This window comes from Glandiceps talaboti, chromosome 15, assembly GCF_964340395.1.
Source record: "Glandiceps talaboti chromosome 15, keGlaTala1.1, whole genome shotgun sequence".
Taxonomy (NCBI): domain Eukaryota; kingdom Metazoa; phylum Hemichordata; class Enteropneusta; family Spengelidae; genus Glandiceps; species Glandiceps talaboti.
This window is the reverse complement of record NC_135563.1, coordinates 11,665,552-11,686,053: the sequence shown is the minus strand read 5'-3', so window position 1 is coordinate 11,686,053 and position 20,502 is coordinate 11,665,552. Positions and strand designations below refer to the sequence as shown.

The window sequence follows — 20,502 nt, the reverse complement described above, 5'->3', positions numbered from 1 at the left end:
TTGTTTTGATTGTGGATATAATTTTGCTACAGTTCAGAATTTGGAAAAGAATATTGGTTTGAATAATGGAATAACCCCCTACCCCCACCCCCACCCCCACCCCCACCCCCTTCCCTGGTCATAGTCAGCATATACCCATACAGTAGGGAGTGCATGTATTATTGGACACTTGAACGGAAGTTGGTTATCTCCCAGCAGTGGTCTATCCAATATAAATGTACATCTTTCCCAAGGAATGCAGTAGTATATAATTTCAACAATATAACTGCAGCAACATGTTGTGTGTGAATTTAATCCCTCCCTTTGACTCCAATGGCGACACAGTGACTGGTAAACAGCTATCAACCCATACAAATAGATGTAAAAAAAAAACAACAACAACAAATAAACAAGTGACTCACTGCTGTGTGACTTTTTGTTCTATAGGTTTAGTAGCTTGGATAGGCAGGGTTGTGTGAACTGTGGCAATACTTTGCTACCAGCATCCAGCATGACTGTCACTTCTATATTGAGAACACTACTGTCATACAAGAATACACAGACACATGTACATTATGCAAATCTACCACACCAATATAATAGATACATACTGGTTATATGGCCGAACTCATTTCAAGTCCCATCCTCAGATAGTGAAGTGGGACAGAATAGTTTTGTGTGAGTTTGTGAGAGGACAAATGAAATAGCCGAGCCGAACCATTTTTAGCTGGGTAGGCTAGCATGTGTATTCCAAATTCTTTGGCAAGTGACGTGATAAAGTTTGAAAGCCTGAAAGTGAGAGGCACTCACCCATCCCACCCACTCGTAACAGTAGTATGGCCCCAATACCAGGCCTTGATAGAATAGAATCGTATGTAGCTCCAGAAGTGAGAGGTCGACTACAGTAACAGTGAGTGTGCAAGTGGTGTGGTGGATTTATATAGACAGAATACATGTAGGCTGGGTGGTGTCTAGCTGATGTAAGAAAAACAACAACCATGGGGAAACGACGGAAATTACTCCCCATTCGGTTATCTTCATCTTCATCAGCATCTGAAGGTAAACATACAAATTTTTGAATGTTTCTGAAAATATTGCACTTGATCTGAAATTGAAAATCACATCACAAACTCTTCATTTCAGGTTGATGATCATTGGAAAGTGTTTGCTAGGATTTAGAAATCATACAAATGACCCACTATTGTTAATATTATTATTACATATTTCAAAACAGAATTTTATGATTCAGCTATTTTGTATTATTTATCCTCAAAATATAAGGAATCACACATGGAATGAACATTGTGTTTTTCCCCACTGAAGTTATAGAATTTAAACATATGGACATGAAAAACAGGACACCAAAATACCCATAATCATAATTGTGCAACTTATACAGACAAGATTAAAAATGTCCAAAAATGGTTGACAACCTGGCGACCATCAAACAGAAAATATAAAGGCAAGAAAAGGCAGAGGACAGACTATGCTTTTTATTGCTTGTTGACCTTCGACCATTGTCAACTTTATTATAAAAAATTTCAAAACATATACATTTTTTTCCATATTTTGTTTTGATTATACCCTTGATACAATGTATGTATGAATGTGAGAAGGACATCCATTGTCAAGTTTATTATTATATTTAGTAAAACATATTTATAAATTCTACTTCTCAAATTTTGTCATTGACTTATTGTTGAGAGCAAAATTGCTGAGGATGTCATTGGAAGTGCAATTTACATGAACAATATCTGAACTTGTGGATTGTGAGAGTGGTTGGAACTGCATGTAATGTATGGAGTGAGTAAAAATGAGGACACGTTGACAAATCAATATATGCACGCATGTTCAGTATTGTGTTGTAGAATATGGTGACAAAACAGTTGCTACAACTCACTGTATTTAACACAATTTTTAATGTGAAAATATATATTAGACGTTAGGTACATGTAAAAAATAAAAGTAAAGCAAAATATTTGGGTTTTTTAACTGGTGACAAAATTTCTCCTATTTTATTTACTGTACTATAAGTGGGATTTGATTAATTGCCAGGTCCATTTCTTACTGGACATTGGGTACAACAGTGGCAGTTGAGGTTTTGGCATATTAAGATGGACACAAACACAAGTTATTGTAGTGACATGTTGATATAAGCTATTGAATGGATATTCAATATTGTACTCACAGCAGGGTGGTGTTTCTGATGACTTTCATGACTTTCTTGCAGTGTTCATTTTATGGACTTCCATTATTTACACTATCTTGATTACACAGGGTAATTGTACATGTACATGTATCCACACAACAGAGGTACTGCTATCACCCATTTATGTAATCTAATTATTTCAAATAACAATAATTTTAGTTAGTGTCTTAGTTAGCCGAAATCTTGATTGCTGTTACAGCAGGTAAAGAGTGGGTTGTTTATATCATCAACTGATCATTGATCCAGTACATTGATAGACAGGTACAAAATGTGTATTGTACAGGTGTCACAATTTAGCCTAGGGGGTTTCTCGCTACAAAGACGCAATCAGTCCAGTGTGATATAGTGTGGGGATCTAGGTTCTACTTCCTCCACTGTGGTGACCTTTACAGACCATAGATCTTGAAGCAGACAGGGTTCATGGCTCATAGCTATCTACAAACTGTATAGTAATTTAGAGTGTATAACACATTTTTGATGTAGGACGTACATATCCCTACTTTTCTTACCCTCTGTGTAGACCTTACAGACCACCAGTATGACACATTTCATGAATGTATATACGCAAGTTTGGTACAATCACATACCAGCTAAGCATAGAAGCAGATCATATTTCTAGTGTCCTCTTTAATGATGGTGTATCACCAGCAATAAAAAACTCAGTGATTGCAACAATTTGAACAATTTATTGCTGAGTTTAATCATTTTTTTTATTGGAGATTCATTATATTATATGAAATACAGCAAATCTGCATTTCACACAAAAGTTGAACATTGGCTTAGTATCAAAGTTAAATGTATGGTCGTTATAGCCTTAATACTCTCCTAAAAACGTCTTGATGGATGCCATCAATCTAAAAATAAGTTGAGAAATAGCTGACGTTTCAGGATTAACCCTTGCTTTATTCAGAGCCTGACTCTCATACTATCCTATTCTGAAGTCCATATATACATTTGTAATTACTCTGGTAAACTAGTCTAAGAATAGTTCTTACACTATCATGAAAAATAGTTACCCAATTCTGCATTTCCTGTAAGTCTCAAACCTGGTGGTTGGTTGTCAAGCCCCCTCGATCCCCCCCCCCCCTTCCCTTCCCTTCCACTCCTACATGTACTCCCCACCTCCAGGATGAAGCATTAATGTATTTGCACAACAATGCTGTGTCATGGGGACATGTATGTTAGTTATAACTAGCCCAGAGTCTTGAGGTGGTCTCACCATGTCAAGCTATGGTTTGAAGGATGACTTGTGTTTATAATTGACACCAGAACACATCTCTAGGCTAGGAGTATAGGGTCAAGTCTAAAGTGTTTATTGAAAAAGAGTCATGGATACATTGTATATATAAAATTTGATCTTGTGTATAATACATTCATGATTTTATTAGAAGGGTAAGACAAGTCTCACCATCAAGGTTATCTGTCCTAAATGTACTTGTAAGGCTACACTTGGTTTGATATTTGATCATCTCAGAATGACCAAAACTATTTCTAAGTTGAGTGCACAAGTATTTCTATGAACTTCATCAAGGATTCAACTGAGGTTCAACATGTGTAGTCTGTTTGTCAGCATCTGCAACTAGAAATACTGAGAATGTCGAATGTATATGTACAAAAATGTAACTGTATGAAAATTACGATGTAGTCATAAAAAGTATATTCAGATGTTATTCCCCAATATTTTTCTCCATTCAGGCAAGGAAAATACGAATGAGCTAAGGGGACTTTGTCACTTCTCGTCTATCAACTTGTAGTAACAACCCTTAGGTCACAAGTATTTTCCAGCTGAATGAAAAAAAAATATTGGAGAATTATACCAGCACCAGTAATATCAAAGAAAAGTGGGGAAAGTAATGCAATTTTGAATGTTTTGACATATTTCGAACACAGCAGAACCAGTGATGTAGACAGGCATTGTCGTGACATAGACACATATTGTCATGACGTAGAATGAACAGAGTATAAATTCCATATTTGTTTGTTCAACTTGGCTTGTGCATGGTATACATGTAAGTATCAATATCTACATACACAAAGTTTGACAACATATCAGAGGGGTGTTACCCAATTCATGTGCCCAACTTTCAGTAACTTACATGTACACCATAAGATGACATGTTTTATTTATGAGGAATGTATGTCTTTCTTGGGTGCAAACACACTCCATCATTGATTTATTATAACATAAAACTTTGCTAGGAATTAAATGTCAACTTTTTTATCACCACTCTGACCACAGAGGACCCAGGTTTAATGTTAGTGGTTTAGTTTACAACAAATGAACACACCAACAACAAAGACATAAAATCAACACCCAAAACATACAGGCATGTATATCCATAAATGTACATGCAATATATATGAACAACTCAGGATACCTACATGTGTACATTTGTATTCTACAAAATGTTAGCATCAACACTTTTTAAATAAATTCTTCCTATACACAAATATCAGTTCTCTTACCCATGTGCAAATGGTCTCTCTGTTACACCCCCCCCCCCATAGCCTAAATAATCAATGAAATTATCTTCAAATATGTACTGTACTACATGTAACAGACTTCGTTAATTTAAGCCAAACCCCCTCCCCATAAATGAACATCCACAAATGCTACACCAATATGTTTATACATTGTATATATCTCCATGATGAAAATTGCAGCAGTCTGAGTCACATCATTACGATCAATTTAGTGTAAAAACTTTACAGTATAAAACACATTAAAATATTAGCTGAAACCCAACAATGTATATCACATTAGCATTAAATTTTATTCAACTTATCAACATCTCAGTAAGTGCAGAACCTGTTATGAAGTTTTCTAAACTTGGTTAAAAGTGTGAAAATGAAGCTCAGCAATTGCCTTGATGTCAGACCCTTTCCCCCAAACAAACAAACAAAGTTTTTTATTGAGCTTGTATGCCATTGTGTGATCATCCCTAACATTATAATATGTATTAGAGAGAATTTATTAATAAATGTATATTTCAATAAACTTTGATGGAATATATATATGTATACAAGCTAGGCTGTACTTACTAGTATTGTGAACTTATATTTATAATGAAGGTGTATAATGTTGATATATTTCAGTGCTTTTGACATGTTTATTTGTTGTAAACAAAACTGCAAGTTAAGGCTCGGTCCCCAGTATTCTAGCTGCTTGCTACCCCTGATATGAAGTTATAAACAGCATAAAGAATATAAGCTTCTCCATATGGTACATTGACATGCTTTTAGAAATTTAATTGAACTGTTAAACATTTTATGAATTCTAAACAGCACAATGGCAGCAGTATTAATAACCTCAAAAGCTACTGTTTTCAGGAAGTGAAAGCTATTTGTAGGAAAACATTTGGAGAAATGCATCTTTCAAAACAACATTTGTTTTGAGATATATTAAATATTTTATATGTACAATATTATATACATTATATATACATGCATATCGTTATGTATATTGAATATATTATGTATACCATAAATGAAATATTTCATATATTTTGGATGTAGTTTAGCTGCTAGCTGTTACTATATTTAGAATAATTAGTTTTGAGAGATATGAAATATTTTATATGTGCCATATTTATATGTGTAATCATATATGAAATATTTTGAATATATTGTATATATAATTTAGTTAGCAGCTGTTACGCTACATTTACGATTTAGAATAAAATTTCTAAACTTGTAGTGAAATTTGCAAATCATAGAATACATGGGTATGTGTTACTATTCTGATATGCATGCAGTATTGTGCATGTACATGTATGATGTACGTGCACTGGCAGGCCATGCAATTGAGACTTGGTATGAATCATCACAGAGAGCTATTCATAATGGATCAGAAAAAGGGATGTATGAGAATGAAAATTGTGTGTATAGAGGGTTACCACATGTTGACAAAACACAGCCAGGGACGCAAACACTAATATGTATGCAACGTGATATACATGTATACTTCAATACAGAGCTCTCCAGACCTTTATGAATACACACCCACTCATTCATTTTAACTATAACCAAAGGAGATTTTGTACAGAATTCTTCCTTTATACAAAAATGATGCATAAATGTATGTATATATCTGGTTAAGTACTTGAAAGGCCTCAGGTAAAATTTAAAAAAAAAATTGATGAGAACAAAAATTGAAATAAATGTAAACTACTAATCATGAATAAATTAGTACTCGTAGTTATAGTAACTTTTTAGAGACATGGAAACATATGAATATGATATTAATTTGGTTATTGTTGCTGAAAACTGACTTGGAAGGTGCCAAACCTTTCAGTTAATGTTAATTACATTTTGAATTCTACGATTATATAATGTCAAATCAATTTTTTCCATTTTCATGGGCATGTTTTTTCATTCAATGAAAGTGTTTTTAATATAAAATATTGAATTATTAATTACTAGTCACTGCCAATTGAAATTAACATAATATTCTTTGTGATAGACCGCATACATGTATGTATGTTGTAGCTGGCCATGATGACGTTAATAGTTATTGTTGAACTTCACCACATGAGCCTTGTATTATTGTGTTATTGTCCTTCAATTATATGTTATTTTAGGAAAAGGTCAACCACTCTTGAAAATCAATTACAAAAATAGATATGTGTATCATCAGGTTGTGAATGCCATGATATACATTGTATACAATGTATATATGTATATATCAGGATTGAATTTATTTATCAGGACTGTTCTACTTATTACTTTTTCACTCCTATATACTTCCCCTCATTGATAGGATGAGGTGACGTCACAATTTCTTGAAGTGAACATTGGCGGGTGCTATACTAGTATTTACATGTATGGCCTCGTTATTTCGGAAGCTACAAACCGATTTTTAAGCTATACCAAAGATAATTGAGTTCAACAAATGGTATAAATCACTTGTCACACAGTTATTTTATCAATAGAAATTGCTATGTCATTTCATTGGACCATCCCTTTAATGTGGAAGTCCCCAAAAATCATAACTGCAAGATTATGTAAATCATCAGAAATGCCACCCTACTGTGAGAACAATTAAACCAACACCCATCCAAAAGCTTACATCAACGTATCACAATGATAGTTTTAGTTAAAACTCACCAGTTTTCACTGTTCTGTCTTATCTACAGACCAGCAACTTTTCCAAACATCTCATAAATAAAACACATGGCAATAAAAATTGTTTACCAAATCATGTAGAAAAAACGTGATGACATGGTAATTTCTGTCATTATACATGTTGTCAGAACTAAAAGCAATATTTGTTTTTTATGAATTCTTAACATATTGTACAAAGCCGGAAAAAAACACTGCACCTGTAGTACTTATATGTACATGTACTAATAAAAAAATATCACAGTTATCCAAAAAGTCTTTAAAAAACATGTTATCAAACCAGCCATGATTCAAACATGTATTATTTTAAACATAAATATGTGTGTAATACTTAAAGCTCCATCTCTCTGACTGACAGACTGTCCCTTGCCAAAATTTAGCTTCATTAAATGATTCGTATTGAGGAACAGTTGTTAGGATGACCTGTTTATCATGAGGTATGTAAGTAAAACTGGAAAGAAATGAATTTGTTTACTAGTTTACTTATTGATTTATTCATTAAGTAAGCCCCTACAGGACCGACATATCCCTCCCCAAACTAAAAACAAACAAAAAAATGATGACATTGGAGAACAACAAAAAACAGAAAAGGTTCTAAAAAATAACAGTCACTAACAGTACAAAAAATTACAATTCTAGTCACATCTGAACTCCATATGAATTATGAATGATGTTTTGACCAACAGTTCATTTATTCAGTTAAACTAATCTATTCGTTTCCATGGTGATGACTACTTGTCTGCATATCAAACCAATCAGCCTTATATACACTAACAAGACTCCAAGAAATGACGATTTATGTACCTGAGAGAAGTGCCTTGTCTACTTAAGATTCCTCTAGTTATCCCAGGTACATGCAGAAAATCAATAATTGATGGCCTATTCAGTCTACAGAGGACCATTATCTCCTTTACTACATACACATTACAAGTCTTAAATGTGGGCACTTCTTAATTGTGATTTCCATGTCTCAGGTTTAGACTGATTTCAAGGTGTACTTCATTATAAGTAGGAAAGAAGTTGATGTATTTTGGAGATGCCAACACTTTTATCATGGATTTCCCTGCAATATTATCGTATACTTAAAACGTGAGACTTTGATTGACATGTGCATTTGACCTTTGACCGCATCGTGTCATTTGTCTGTCAGGATGCTGTTCAAGAACTCTGGTATAACTAAGCTGAGATCATACTTTTTTTTGTGAGGGGGAGGAGGGGGGCACAAAGTTTTGCTGCATATTTAAAGGTACATGTACATATATTCGTAGTGTTCTACTTAGGAGGCATAGTCAGATTACTTGCTATTGGCGGAATTCAAACCTGGTATATGGAAATATTATAGGTATGTGTACATGCATGTCTAAACCAGATTGTCAAGGAAACCCCAATACTTGTATGCCTTTGTGTACTATCAACATCAGGATATTGAAGTACCAACATTTAACATTATAATAAAAATAGTTTAGTCCAAGAGTTTTGTTGAGGTTTTATATCATCTGGGTGAAAATGATTAATAAAATATGTAAACCGGCTTACTGCGCTTTTAAAGCAAAAAAAATTTGTGTCATCAACTTGCCGAAAATGTGTGTTAAGCTTCAGAATAATGTCATGATGAACATCATTTGTGTGAATACAAAAACAATCCGTCATCAACGCTTCAATATCTGACGCACAAACCTTCAATATTTTGACAGATGATGGAAAAAAATATAATTTTATGGTTTTGAGATTTATAACTTTGAGATCAAAATAAACAATCCATCCTATAGGATTAGGTAGATAGTGTAAAGTTGAATGTAAATGTAGTGTTGATTTTTGACGTGATTGATTGAGTATTCCAGAACTGTGTTTTTAGTATTCCGCTGAGTATACAGTACACAATGTACATGGTCAGATTTTATGAGATAACATAGAACATCTCTTTAGAAATCAAGGCATGAAAGTTGTAGTTTTCCATTTGTCATTAGCCAATACCGGATCGATAATATACAGCATGCACAGATCAGCAAGCGTCAAGAACTCAAGGTCATGATGTTCATTCGGTTGCAGCGACTCGTATCGTACAGTCGTGGATTTATGATTTCAGCTTTACAACAGTTTGGTTTCTGTGAGTTGTATCACATACATTGTAATATCAGCTCAAAAGCTCAGTGATGAGATCGAAAACGAGGAATTAGACAGTCCATTTCAGTTTTGGATTCCGTACAGTTAGCTTGTGAATTAGTGATGTGAACTCAACTGGATATATAGTTAAAAGTCATTTGTTGCATCAACCTGTCTACAGAGATTGTCAGGTATTACCATCTCTTCTGTCATCGTTACGGTTACGGTAGCTTTTCCAACTGAACTGACTGCGTTAAACTGGATTCTGGAATTCATGCAAAACTGTAAGCCTGAGTGTCACAACTCAGTTTAAACTGAATCATGCAAATTCTTCTGCAAAGAATAATATATTGGAAGTTCATGTGCAAGTGGAAACTGTTCATGTTGTTATTCTGTTGATTAACAAGCATTCATCAAACGCAACTCGCCATCATTTCCTTCCAGTCATTTCAAATTATGCTGTGGAGATTTATATGTGTAATGTTTGAATTCCTGGGAAATTATGTGTTTTAAGAACTACGCATACATACTTGTAGATGCTCAAGTTGTCTTCCTACATTTTGGATCAGCACACAACACATAGCGGTTGTAATCTAGAGATTTCAGGACAAATCGAAACCCTGTGACATCATTCCATACCACAACAAACCTGTACTTTTTGTTCATCGCCGTCACATTTGAGGTCATCACCCTGTTTCTTAACTTCCAAGTTTACCGTACACTTGTACAGCGTATACAGCTATGATTTGGGAAGTGATGACAACAGTTTATAAGATAACACAGGAACCGTTTTGACTTTCCCAAGCTTTACATTGAATGTATTCAAACGTGACGTCTCAATGAAACTTGGTGGCAGAACTCTTCAGACAAGAACATTGCATTTAATGACCCTTAATCACATGTATACAACTGTGTATGTTTGGAAACTTTAGTGTAACAACGAAACTGGAAGTGGTCTCAAAATCATTAGAAATATTGAAAGATACCATAGACCATGTTCCGCCATAGAGTCCGATTTCGGAGAGATTTCCAAAACATTGAATTGCCTTCATCTTTTTGGAATAGCAGTGACAACGACTTCACCTACAGCAAGGGTAAGATAATAAGATAAAATTTGAAATAAGATTTTTTTTTTCTTCAAATGTTAGAGATTAGTTTTATGATTCAAATTGACATTTCCAATAATTCATATTCTAACATAATACAACAAGTAAGTGTGCCATTTATTTCAATATTCAGAATAATTTATTGTAAGATTCAATTTGACATTTCCTATCAATCATATGTTGCAATGTTCTTGCCAAGGGCAGTTAAGTACATACAGGTCATTCCATTGAATCTCAGTTTTCCCTGTCATTTTACGGATTTCCGTACCAAAATAATGATATCTACATGTAAATACATGTATTGCTCATTTCATGTTTGTGTTCATTATCTCGTATTTGAAACAACCACACAGAACCAATAACAAAACTGCGCATGCTACACTTTAAGATAGCAAGATTGAATGAATACAGTTTTTTGCAACATTACATGTATGTCTAAATGCAATGAGTTATTGTAATGTGCCACCATGCAGACATCAAAACATTTGTACCTACAATTTGTATGTGTCTGTGTCTAGCTGCAGTACATGTTTTATTTCATTTAGACAATATGTAGCAAGAATTTGCAATCTGCCATCTTAAAGAGTTGAATGTGCAGTTTCTTATTGGTTTCTACCTTTGGTTGTATCAAACAGAGTCAGTGAACACTAACATGAAACAGGTTGTATAATTATACATGTAAGCTGATTTGTCATACATGTATTTCCCCCTTCTCTGTTATCACTATCAGGCTTCTAGTTGTGAAGTCAGAAGTGCTTGTTGTTGTTATCCAAACGAACTGTGTTTTCACAGATCAAAGAACACACATGTACAATGTAGTGGCTTCCTCATCTTTGCTATAATTGCATTCAAGTTACAAGCTATTTGTATAGGAATCCTGCGGTTTATTTACAGTAAGGCAGCATTACATGACAGGCAGACTGATGAAGTATTTCCTGCAAGGCTTACACGTATATTTGTATGATTTCAATGATGACATTTCCTTCCCTATGTCCCCATGAATGACTACAAAATCATTGCAAGTCACTAATACAGCTATAGATTACACCTTCCGGGTATAAGACTGCTCTACTTCTCTGTCATCAAATTGAAAAGAACACTTAACATTATGATTACGTGCCTACAGGTATAATAACGTATACATTGTATATCGAACCAGGAAATAACAGACTTTCGTACCTGTCTACTCTAGACAGGTACGAAAGTCTGTTATAAGACTGCTCTACTTCTCTGTCATCAAATTGAAAAGAACACTTAACATTATGATTACGTGCCTACAGGTATAATAACGTATACATTGTATATCGAACCAGGAAATAACAGACTTTCGTACCTGTCTACTCTCTAGTTTTTTGAAAGAAGAAATCAAAATTTATGTTTTGTATGGCAATGCTTAAAGATTATTAAACATAGCTAAGAAAATGTCATTAATTATTGTCAAGATGAAACTTTGTATAAGCTTACTGTAAGACAATACACCAAAGGAATGAACTCTATCTTATATTTTGAAAATAACGAAATTGAACAAAACTAGAGGTACTAATTCAACATATGATAACATTTGCATCTTATTAACTTGAGATAAACTGATAAATGTAAGATGATGTACTGTGAATCACATTATGATAATTTAGTGCGTCATTTTAAAATGTGACCAGACATTGACAATTATGATTATTTTTGTAGAAACATATTTTAATATACGGACATGATGATCATGCTTATCGTCACTTTTATAGTGAAAAAGACATGCATGTCGGCCATATTGTGTGTGTGTTTGTAGAGAGGAGAGGGGTGATGGGGGTTATGTACTGGTACATTGTACAATGTATTCACATTGTAATAACAATGTATTCGGCAAACAGTAGGTTTAATAGACATAAGTACCGCTGTATTAATAATACACATCAACATCCTTGCTGGTCTTATTCTACATTTTCCATATTTTCACATATGTACATATACTTAATTTTAAAAGTGGCCATATTGATGAGGATTGGGTATTTATTTTGGATTTTTTTATTTATAAAACTGTTTTATCATGGCATCCTACTTGAAAAATCAATGTGAAACAATTATACAGTATGCAAAGTCCTTGTGTATAACTCAATAAATTACAAAATATTAATATATGTATACAATTTGTGTTGCTGTACATACAATACAGCTTTTTATACATTTTTATATGGTGTGTACCTTTTTGCAATTTATTGAGTTACAAACACAGACTTTTGTCAATGTTGTTTCACATTGATTTTTCAAGTAGGATTCAAACCACAATAAAATTGTGACTCATAGTGACAAGGACCTCTTAGACCACTTGTATTTTCCTCTGTTTAATTTGAAAAATATTGGGAATGATATCTCATTATGTTTGTGTAAAAATATGTTTATGGGTCCATTTTTAATTCATTGTCAAAACAATTTGCATGTGTCACTTTGTTGTAATTTTATCGTGAATACATGTGTTAGTGTATACAATGTACCTTATATGGTCATGCATGACCGCATGCTTACATCACACATGTATATTGAGATGTATATGTATGTCATGCAAAACAACCGATTCTGCATTTGCATATTATCAGATGTAATATTCAGCAAAGAAAATTGGTGAATGTGATGCTATCAAGTGTAAAAAATTTTACCATAAGATAAAGGGGAATTACATGTAATGTAAATGTTGAATTACGTGTTCTTATACCGGAATTCAAGAATGTAGTCATCACGTTGAGTGAATATTGAATGTAAACTACAGTGTTCCTACACAGAGTGGTAAAAAACCGTGAACAGTTCATATACCACATAAATTATAATATCTTGAAATTTGAATCAAATTGTCTACTTTGAAAATTTCATTTGTAACATTACTAAAATGTACATGTAACTGTAAGTTCATACATGTACATGTACTATAGTGGCATTCAAGGTTGCGGCTTTAAGATTGATACAAACTATATTGTTATGACATGATGTAGTTTGGATGCCGACATGATTTCTAACTTACGTGGAGGTGTAAATTATAATAATACTGTATAGGAACTAGACTGTGACATGTTGGTAGTATAGACTATTGCATGAAAGAGGGTTGAATTATACTCTCAGTAAGGTGGCATTTCTGATAGCTAGTTTATCTCAAGTGGCCACACACTCTATCTTGATTACAGGGTGCATTATATGTACATGTAAACTGCACAATAGAGGCACCACCACCCACTAGTGTAACCTACAACATCCAAGGTATATGGAGTGTCATGTACATGTACTATATGTATACATTACTAGGGTAGTCAAGGTATCCTTCAAAATCATATTCCATACTTTCTACTTTGGAGTAGTCTGGATGCCAACATAGTGTGAGTGGAGATGTAAATAGTAACGATACTGTATAGGAACTAGACTAACTATGGAGATGAAGGTAAAATTGAAAATTCAAGTGGCAGGAGAACCCATGTATAATTTCATGAATAAATTGTTAAATTTTGCAGTTACAACATGCAGTACAACAAATTCATTTTCCTTTATCTGCCCCGCAAACAAGCATCACTGTATATTTATTAAAGGCTCACTGCAGTGGCAAATTAATCTCAATTGTTATTTTCTATAAAATCAATCAAATGATGGCATTTTGATAAACAATGCTCCCTCTTCGTTTGCTTAGTTTAAAAAGCTGGTTAATATTTTTACCACCCAGAGCACAAACATGAGGGGTGTTGGGTGTTTTATAAATAAAACCAGTCCTATAAGCCCACTAGACATCAATCTATAATAAATCATTCTACAGTCTGTGTCATCACCTATAATAAACACAATCTGACCTGCATTGTTTGGGTCACATACATGTAAACATTATCTGCTTGAGGGCCAGTGCTTACAATTTTTAGACAGTCTGGTGCTCTCTATCATTAAACATATTAAAGATGCACAACATGTACATGTAGCTGTATCTGGAACTTTTTTCTTAGACATATTGACTTACTCGTATTTTCATACACCATGAACAGTATTGAATCACCTGTGGCTTTAAAACGTATTTTGCTGCTGTCCACATACAGTGGTATAATAAGTCCAATCAAATTGATTTTCAAAACCATTGCCCCTAATTAACATGATGTTTTCAACCTGTTACTGTACAACAACATATGGATCAAATCAACCTCTTATACCAAGTATTGTACAATTATGTAGAGGATGTAATATTGGTAAATTAACACTTTTCAGTGAAACTAATGTTAGTTGTTTGATCGAAAAACTAATACCCCAGTTGTTACAGCAAGCACAGTTTTAAGAAGTCTGTATCACACACACATATCATACACAGTCTGGGATTTAGTCCACACACAGTATTGATGTCAAATTGTTTTGAAAAAATAACACCCCAGTTATAGCTAGCACAGTTTTAAGACATTTGTATCGTACACTACATAGGATTTAGTTCACGCAGTACATGTAGTTGTCAAACTGTTTTGATATTTTCTACAGGTACATGTATGTACTTCATGATTATTAATATACAATAGAATCATAAATTATGATATGACACTGGTATGACATCATCCTTTAGATTTATTATTATCACAGTATCTAGTACAATGTATGCATGGGTGTGACACACATAGATATAGTGTATCAATGCAAAGATATGTTTTTAGTAGTAAAAACAACAGACAAAGTGCTCAGTTTTGAACATAACCTTCCCAGTTTATTTGAGCACATTTCAGCATCCCATCTCTGCAGATTGTAATTCCATGGGTTCATTCTCTTGTTGTCTTCAATTGTAATTTGGTATAATCAGGACTTTAAGAAAACATTGGCAAAATTCCACCAATCCAAATATGAGGCAAGGTAAAACAGTGATTCAGTAAAAATTGAGAAACCTTGAATATTGATATATGAATCTTGAAATTTGTAATATGATCTTAAATTTCGTAGATTTTATATTTTTTCATGATATAATTACTTTCAAAAAATATGTACAAAATTGTACATATGTTATAATGTAGCACAGGTGATATGTCTGTATGAATTACCAGGACATATTACATGTCTTATACATATAATGTAGAGACGCACATATAGATTACAAATGTATGTGATGTTTATATATACAGTGTACAATTTAATATATCAGTAACCTTGTATTTATGCACATTGAATCAATAAATCCATAATCCAGCCACCATTTCTAGCATTATATTAGTAACAACATCAGTTCTTTGATACATGTATCGGTTGATGTTTTCAATACATTTAATACATTTTATTTAAATTAAGTTAATGCTAAACTACATAATTATTGAACAAACAAACAAACAAAATTCAAATGCCATTTTCTTAAAGTAATCATGCAGTGTCATTTGGTAAATAAAAGAACTGGGTAATATAATAATGATTCCATACTTCATAAAACGGCCAGAGTGAACTATTTTAGACTGTGGTACTTAATTCTGAATCATATTCCGTATTCTGATATTTTGATTCTAAGTTACAAAGTAAATACTAACGGTATTCTGTGAGCAAAAATTGTCTTTATAATGTGCATATTAGATTACATTAGATTAGTTCAGTAAGACAATATTCTCGAAAGCCAGAGCACATATTTCCATATTTCTGTTGAAGCATTAAAATATGAATACCTCTTGTATATGTGTGTGTTTGTGCGTGTGTGTGCGCACGTGCATGTATGTATGTATGTATGTATGTATGTATGTATGTATGTGTATGTGTATGTGTGTATGTATGTATGCATGTACATTTGTATGTATGTGTGTATGTGTGTGCGTGTGTATGTATGTATGTATGAATGTATGTATGTATGTATGTATGTATGTATGTATGTATGTATGTGTGTGTGTGTGTGTATGTATATGTATGTGTGTGTGTGTATGTGTATGTATATGTGTGTGTGTGTGTATGTATATGTATGTGTGTGTGTGTGTGTGTATGTATATGTATGTGTGTGTGTGTGTGGTTTACAATATTGGTAAGTCAACAAAATCAACAGAATGGAATATACAAAGTTGAATTACTTTGATAACCCAAGGTCAGACTTATGTCAGTGATTCAAGATAGTGGCAGCTAAGGATTAGGAAAAATGTGTAAATACTAGAAATGAGAAAGAAAAAAAGTGAAAATATGGAGGCAAACAAACTAATAATGAGCCCTAAGTTTGCTGTTTTGAAATTTGAAATTTGTAGTGTGACCAGCATAATTATTCCAATAACTTCAAATATCAAAACTTTAATATGTTTCAAATACACCCATGACTTAGAAACTTTCACCTAAAATTTTAAAAGTCTGGTGAAGTAAACATGTTTATTGAAGGTACACTTGCAATGCCAGCGATGTGAAGGATGTCAGTTATTACCATATACTAGCCCATCAAGTTTACACAAATACTGTGTGACAGGTGCATATGTTTTGATAGAAATCACTCATGACATTGTCAGCTGTCCTCGGACGACATCACACTATTATTTCACTGGAAATCTACGGGAGTCTATTTAATTGTCAAATTTGACAGTAATGCCATCAATAATGTGTTAAATATGGCAAATTACACCTCTATTAATATACCCTTCCTGAATCGTATGTAAGGCGATCAAAAAATAGAGATTCATTAATTTCCATTATTAGATAGTCTGTGAGAATACCTGTAATTTGATAGGATTTCTATAGATAGTGATTTGACCTTGACCTGAGGTGACGTTATGGATCACTGTGTAACATACATTCCAATATGCTATGAATGTATGCAATTTATGATGTCTACAGTAATAAACAACAAGTAAGGTGTCGGTCGACACGTTGAGGGCAGTAGACTGTGAAAAAAGTCTCGTTGACATTGCTTTACTGGTGTGTACATGCATGCAGACAAGTAAGAAATTTTCTTACTTTTCATTGGTGTATACACATAAAAGTGGCTTGCAAGGTATATTATAGAAGTATACTACTTATCACACTATGAAAATGGTAATTTTGATAACACTTATTAACAGCAATTGATATTCATAATTCAACTTCCATGATAAAATGAATAGAAGTGAAAGTTGTTCCACCAGAAAGAGAAAATAATTTAACAAATATACAAAGTTTGAAACTTTAGAAGTAATAAAAAATAAAATAAAATGGTTTATGTACAAAAGAAGACACTAAAGATATTATTATTGTACATTAAAAATGTGTCAATAAAATAGTTTCTTGATCAGATTACTGCTGCTGTTCTAAAACCTTGCATAAACACAAAGTCAAGTACAAAATGGTGTGTCTTATTATTTTGTTATTATTAAATTTTATTTAAACTCGATATACTTCTTGAGCCAAAGTGTTGAAATAAAAAACATTAAGAATAGAAGTAAAAAGTACATGAATTGATGAAACGAACACAAAGGGATGTGAAATTGGCAAAGCCAGAAGAACAAATATTCACAAAGTGAGTATTAGGTTTTACCCTGAAAATGTACATGGTAGTCTGGTCATGCTCAGGGGATTCATTGTAGCCTCCAGCAATGAATAGATATACATGTAGGTGAATATATGACTAAAATGGAACTAGAAAGTAAATTGTTATAAGAGTTGTGTTTCTGGAATGATATCCCCTTTAAATTAGATTCTTCAAATACCTCCACAGTAGAGTATGCCACGTGTGTCAGCTATGTGTTGCATGTTTGCAGTGTTCTGATCTATGTACGACTATAAATTTAGGAAAAATACATCAATGAGAAAGGACTTCATGACAGCAAAGCTTCAACACCTCTGTTATTAACTGCATGGTGTGCTTTAGGTGGTTTAGTATACATGTATAGTCTATCACATTCTGTGCTTTGTGGGGAAGTAATTCAGTCACCCTAGTTCTAGTAGGGGCACTCAAGTGGCCGTTCCCAGTTATCAAATATATCAAGTAGGCCAGAGTGAGGAGATTGTCACAAACTCTTCACAACTTCAAAGGGATTTGCGAGAAGTTGGGTGACAGAAGTGACTCACCCTTAAAAAGTGCAGAAAAGGTTGAAGTAGGGATATCGTTGGTTGGAGATCTCCACGCACACTGAAAGAGATACAAATGTACAACATGTACTATAGGTTGGAGGGAGGAGAAAGTATTTTCTGACTGTCGGAGCTTAGATAGTTTCAGAGGTATGAAATTGATAGATTTTGATCTCCACAAAGACACAGTGCTTAGGGCTAGAGTAGAAAGATTGTTGCAACTTTTCACTAACTGTAAACTACTTTTTAAGGAGATAAAACACAGAAGTACAAATAACATACTCAACAACTCAAATGCATGGTTGCATGCTGTCCTTTTCTGAGTGTGAGGAAACAGATGTAATTCGCCACAAAAGTATAAAGCGGCAAAGTGAAAGGATTGAGTATATCACAAACAACACAGAATAGCTATAGGCATAAATGGAAAGACTTGGAGAGATCAATGGTTGACACTAATTGCAGTGACCATGCTACTTTAAATGGGCGTTACCATACAGATATGTAGTACATTGAAACAGTTGGACAGTGAAATATAGTCACTTTGGAATAGTCAATTTTAAACAATTGTGATATTTGAGTGAAACAGTTCTTCTCATACTAAGAAGTACCAGGTATGTTATGGGCTCCCAAAATTGGCAAAGTGCAGGTGAAAGTGCTTGATCAAGCACTTTGTGGAAAATGGCAAACTGAGTGTGAAACTGCGCCGCAATAAAGCACTTTGTGGAAAATGACAAACTGAGTGTGAAACTGTGCAATAGAGAACTTTCTGGAAAATGACAAACTGAAAGTTAAACTGTTTGTGGAAGTGCTCAATTGAGCCCCTTTTGGAAAATGGCAACATGCTCGATCGTTTACAAATATATCTCAATCTAGTACAAGTTTTGTGCGTCTGAAAAAAACAAGTACAGATAGAGTAGAGATGGGTTGAGTCTACAAAAATGTGTCTACAGTTATAAACCAACTATTTCATGATTATTGTTTGTGATATATGAATCAAACTCTTCTGTTGTTCTACGAAGAAATATAGTGCAAGATTAGTAATTTAATATCTCAACATTTTATTCTCCTTCCATTGTCACCACTAGAGGGCGCTGTTCAGTGAACTTCTCCCTGGGGCATAATATTGATATCAAACAATATTTATCAAGATAATACCGCCATGTGTAGGAATTTACAATGATCTAAGTGTGAATTTCTTTTTATATATTTTTACAGGAAGCAAATCTAAAAAAGACAAAGAATCTAAAAGAGACAAAGAGTCAAGGAAAGATAAGGAATCGAGGAAAGATAAGGAATCAAGGAAAGACAAGGAATCAAGGGAAAGGAAAGGAAAGGTTCTCAAGAAAGAAAACAAGGACATTGAAGTACTGTCAAAGATAGAAGTTGAAAAACCAGAATTGGAGAAGGAATTGATTAAGGAGTCCAAAAAAGAGTTGAAGAAAGAAACTAAGAAAGAACAGAAGAAAGAAACCAAGAAGGAGTCTAAGAGAGATTCCAAGAAAGATTCTAAGAAGGTGCTATGTACCAAATGTAACAAACCATGTACTGGGGAAGTCTTGAGAGTCCAGGATCAACATTTTCATGTGAAATGTTTCTTCTGTAAAGGTGAGTGTTTTGACCATATTTTGACCTCCAAGCAGCCGTGTATATTTTTCATTTAAAAATATGACTGCTGCCTTACATGTATCATTTGATGTATAACATTTGATGTGGTGTATCATGTATACAGCTACATGTACACAAGTTTGTTTATCTGTAGTTGGTGAAATATTGTTCAGGGTATATGGTATTAAGTTTGTTAATGGGAGGGGAACTCCTCATATTTGCAATTTCAGGTGAGGGTATATAGCCCAATTACATGTAGTTCAAATCATTATCCCCTATACAATCCAGAACAGACCCATTGTTAGGGATTTCCAGTCATACATATCTGGTCAGTTACCTTCTCTGGTCAGTTAACTTCATTCTGATTTTGTGAAGGTATTTCTAAAGCATGAATAA

At 33.6% G+C, this 20,502-nt stretch overlaps 1 protein-coding gene across 4 annotated transcripts in view; it reads left to right on the top strand.

Annotated features, from left to right (window-relative positions):
• Positions 1-879: 879 nt before the first annotated feature.
• The window catches only part of LOC144446960 (actin-binding LIM protein 1-like), a 77,732-nt gene continuing 58,109 nt past the window's right edge, over positions 880-20,502 (top strand). For all 4 annotated transcript variants that reach the window (XM_078136823.1, XM_078136822.1, XM_078136819.1 and 1 more), the window contains exons 1-2: positions 880-1,038; positions 19,717-20,106. In XM_078136823.1, coding sequence (XP_077992949.1) covers positions 978-1,038; positions 19,717-20,106 — 451 coding nt within the window. In that variant the 5' untranslated portion in view covers positions 880-977. The remainder of the gene's footprint in view (positions 1,039-19,716; positions 20,107-20,502) is intronic.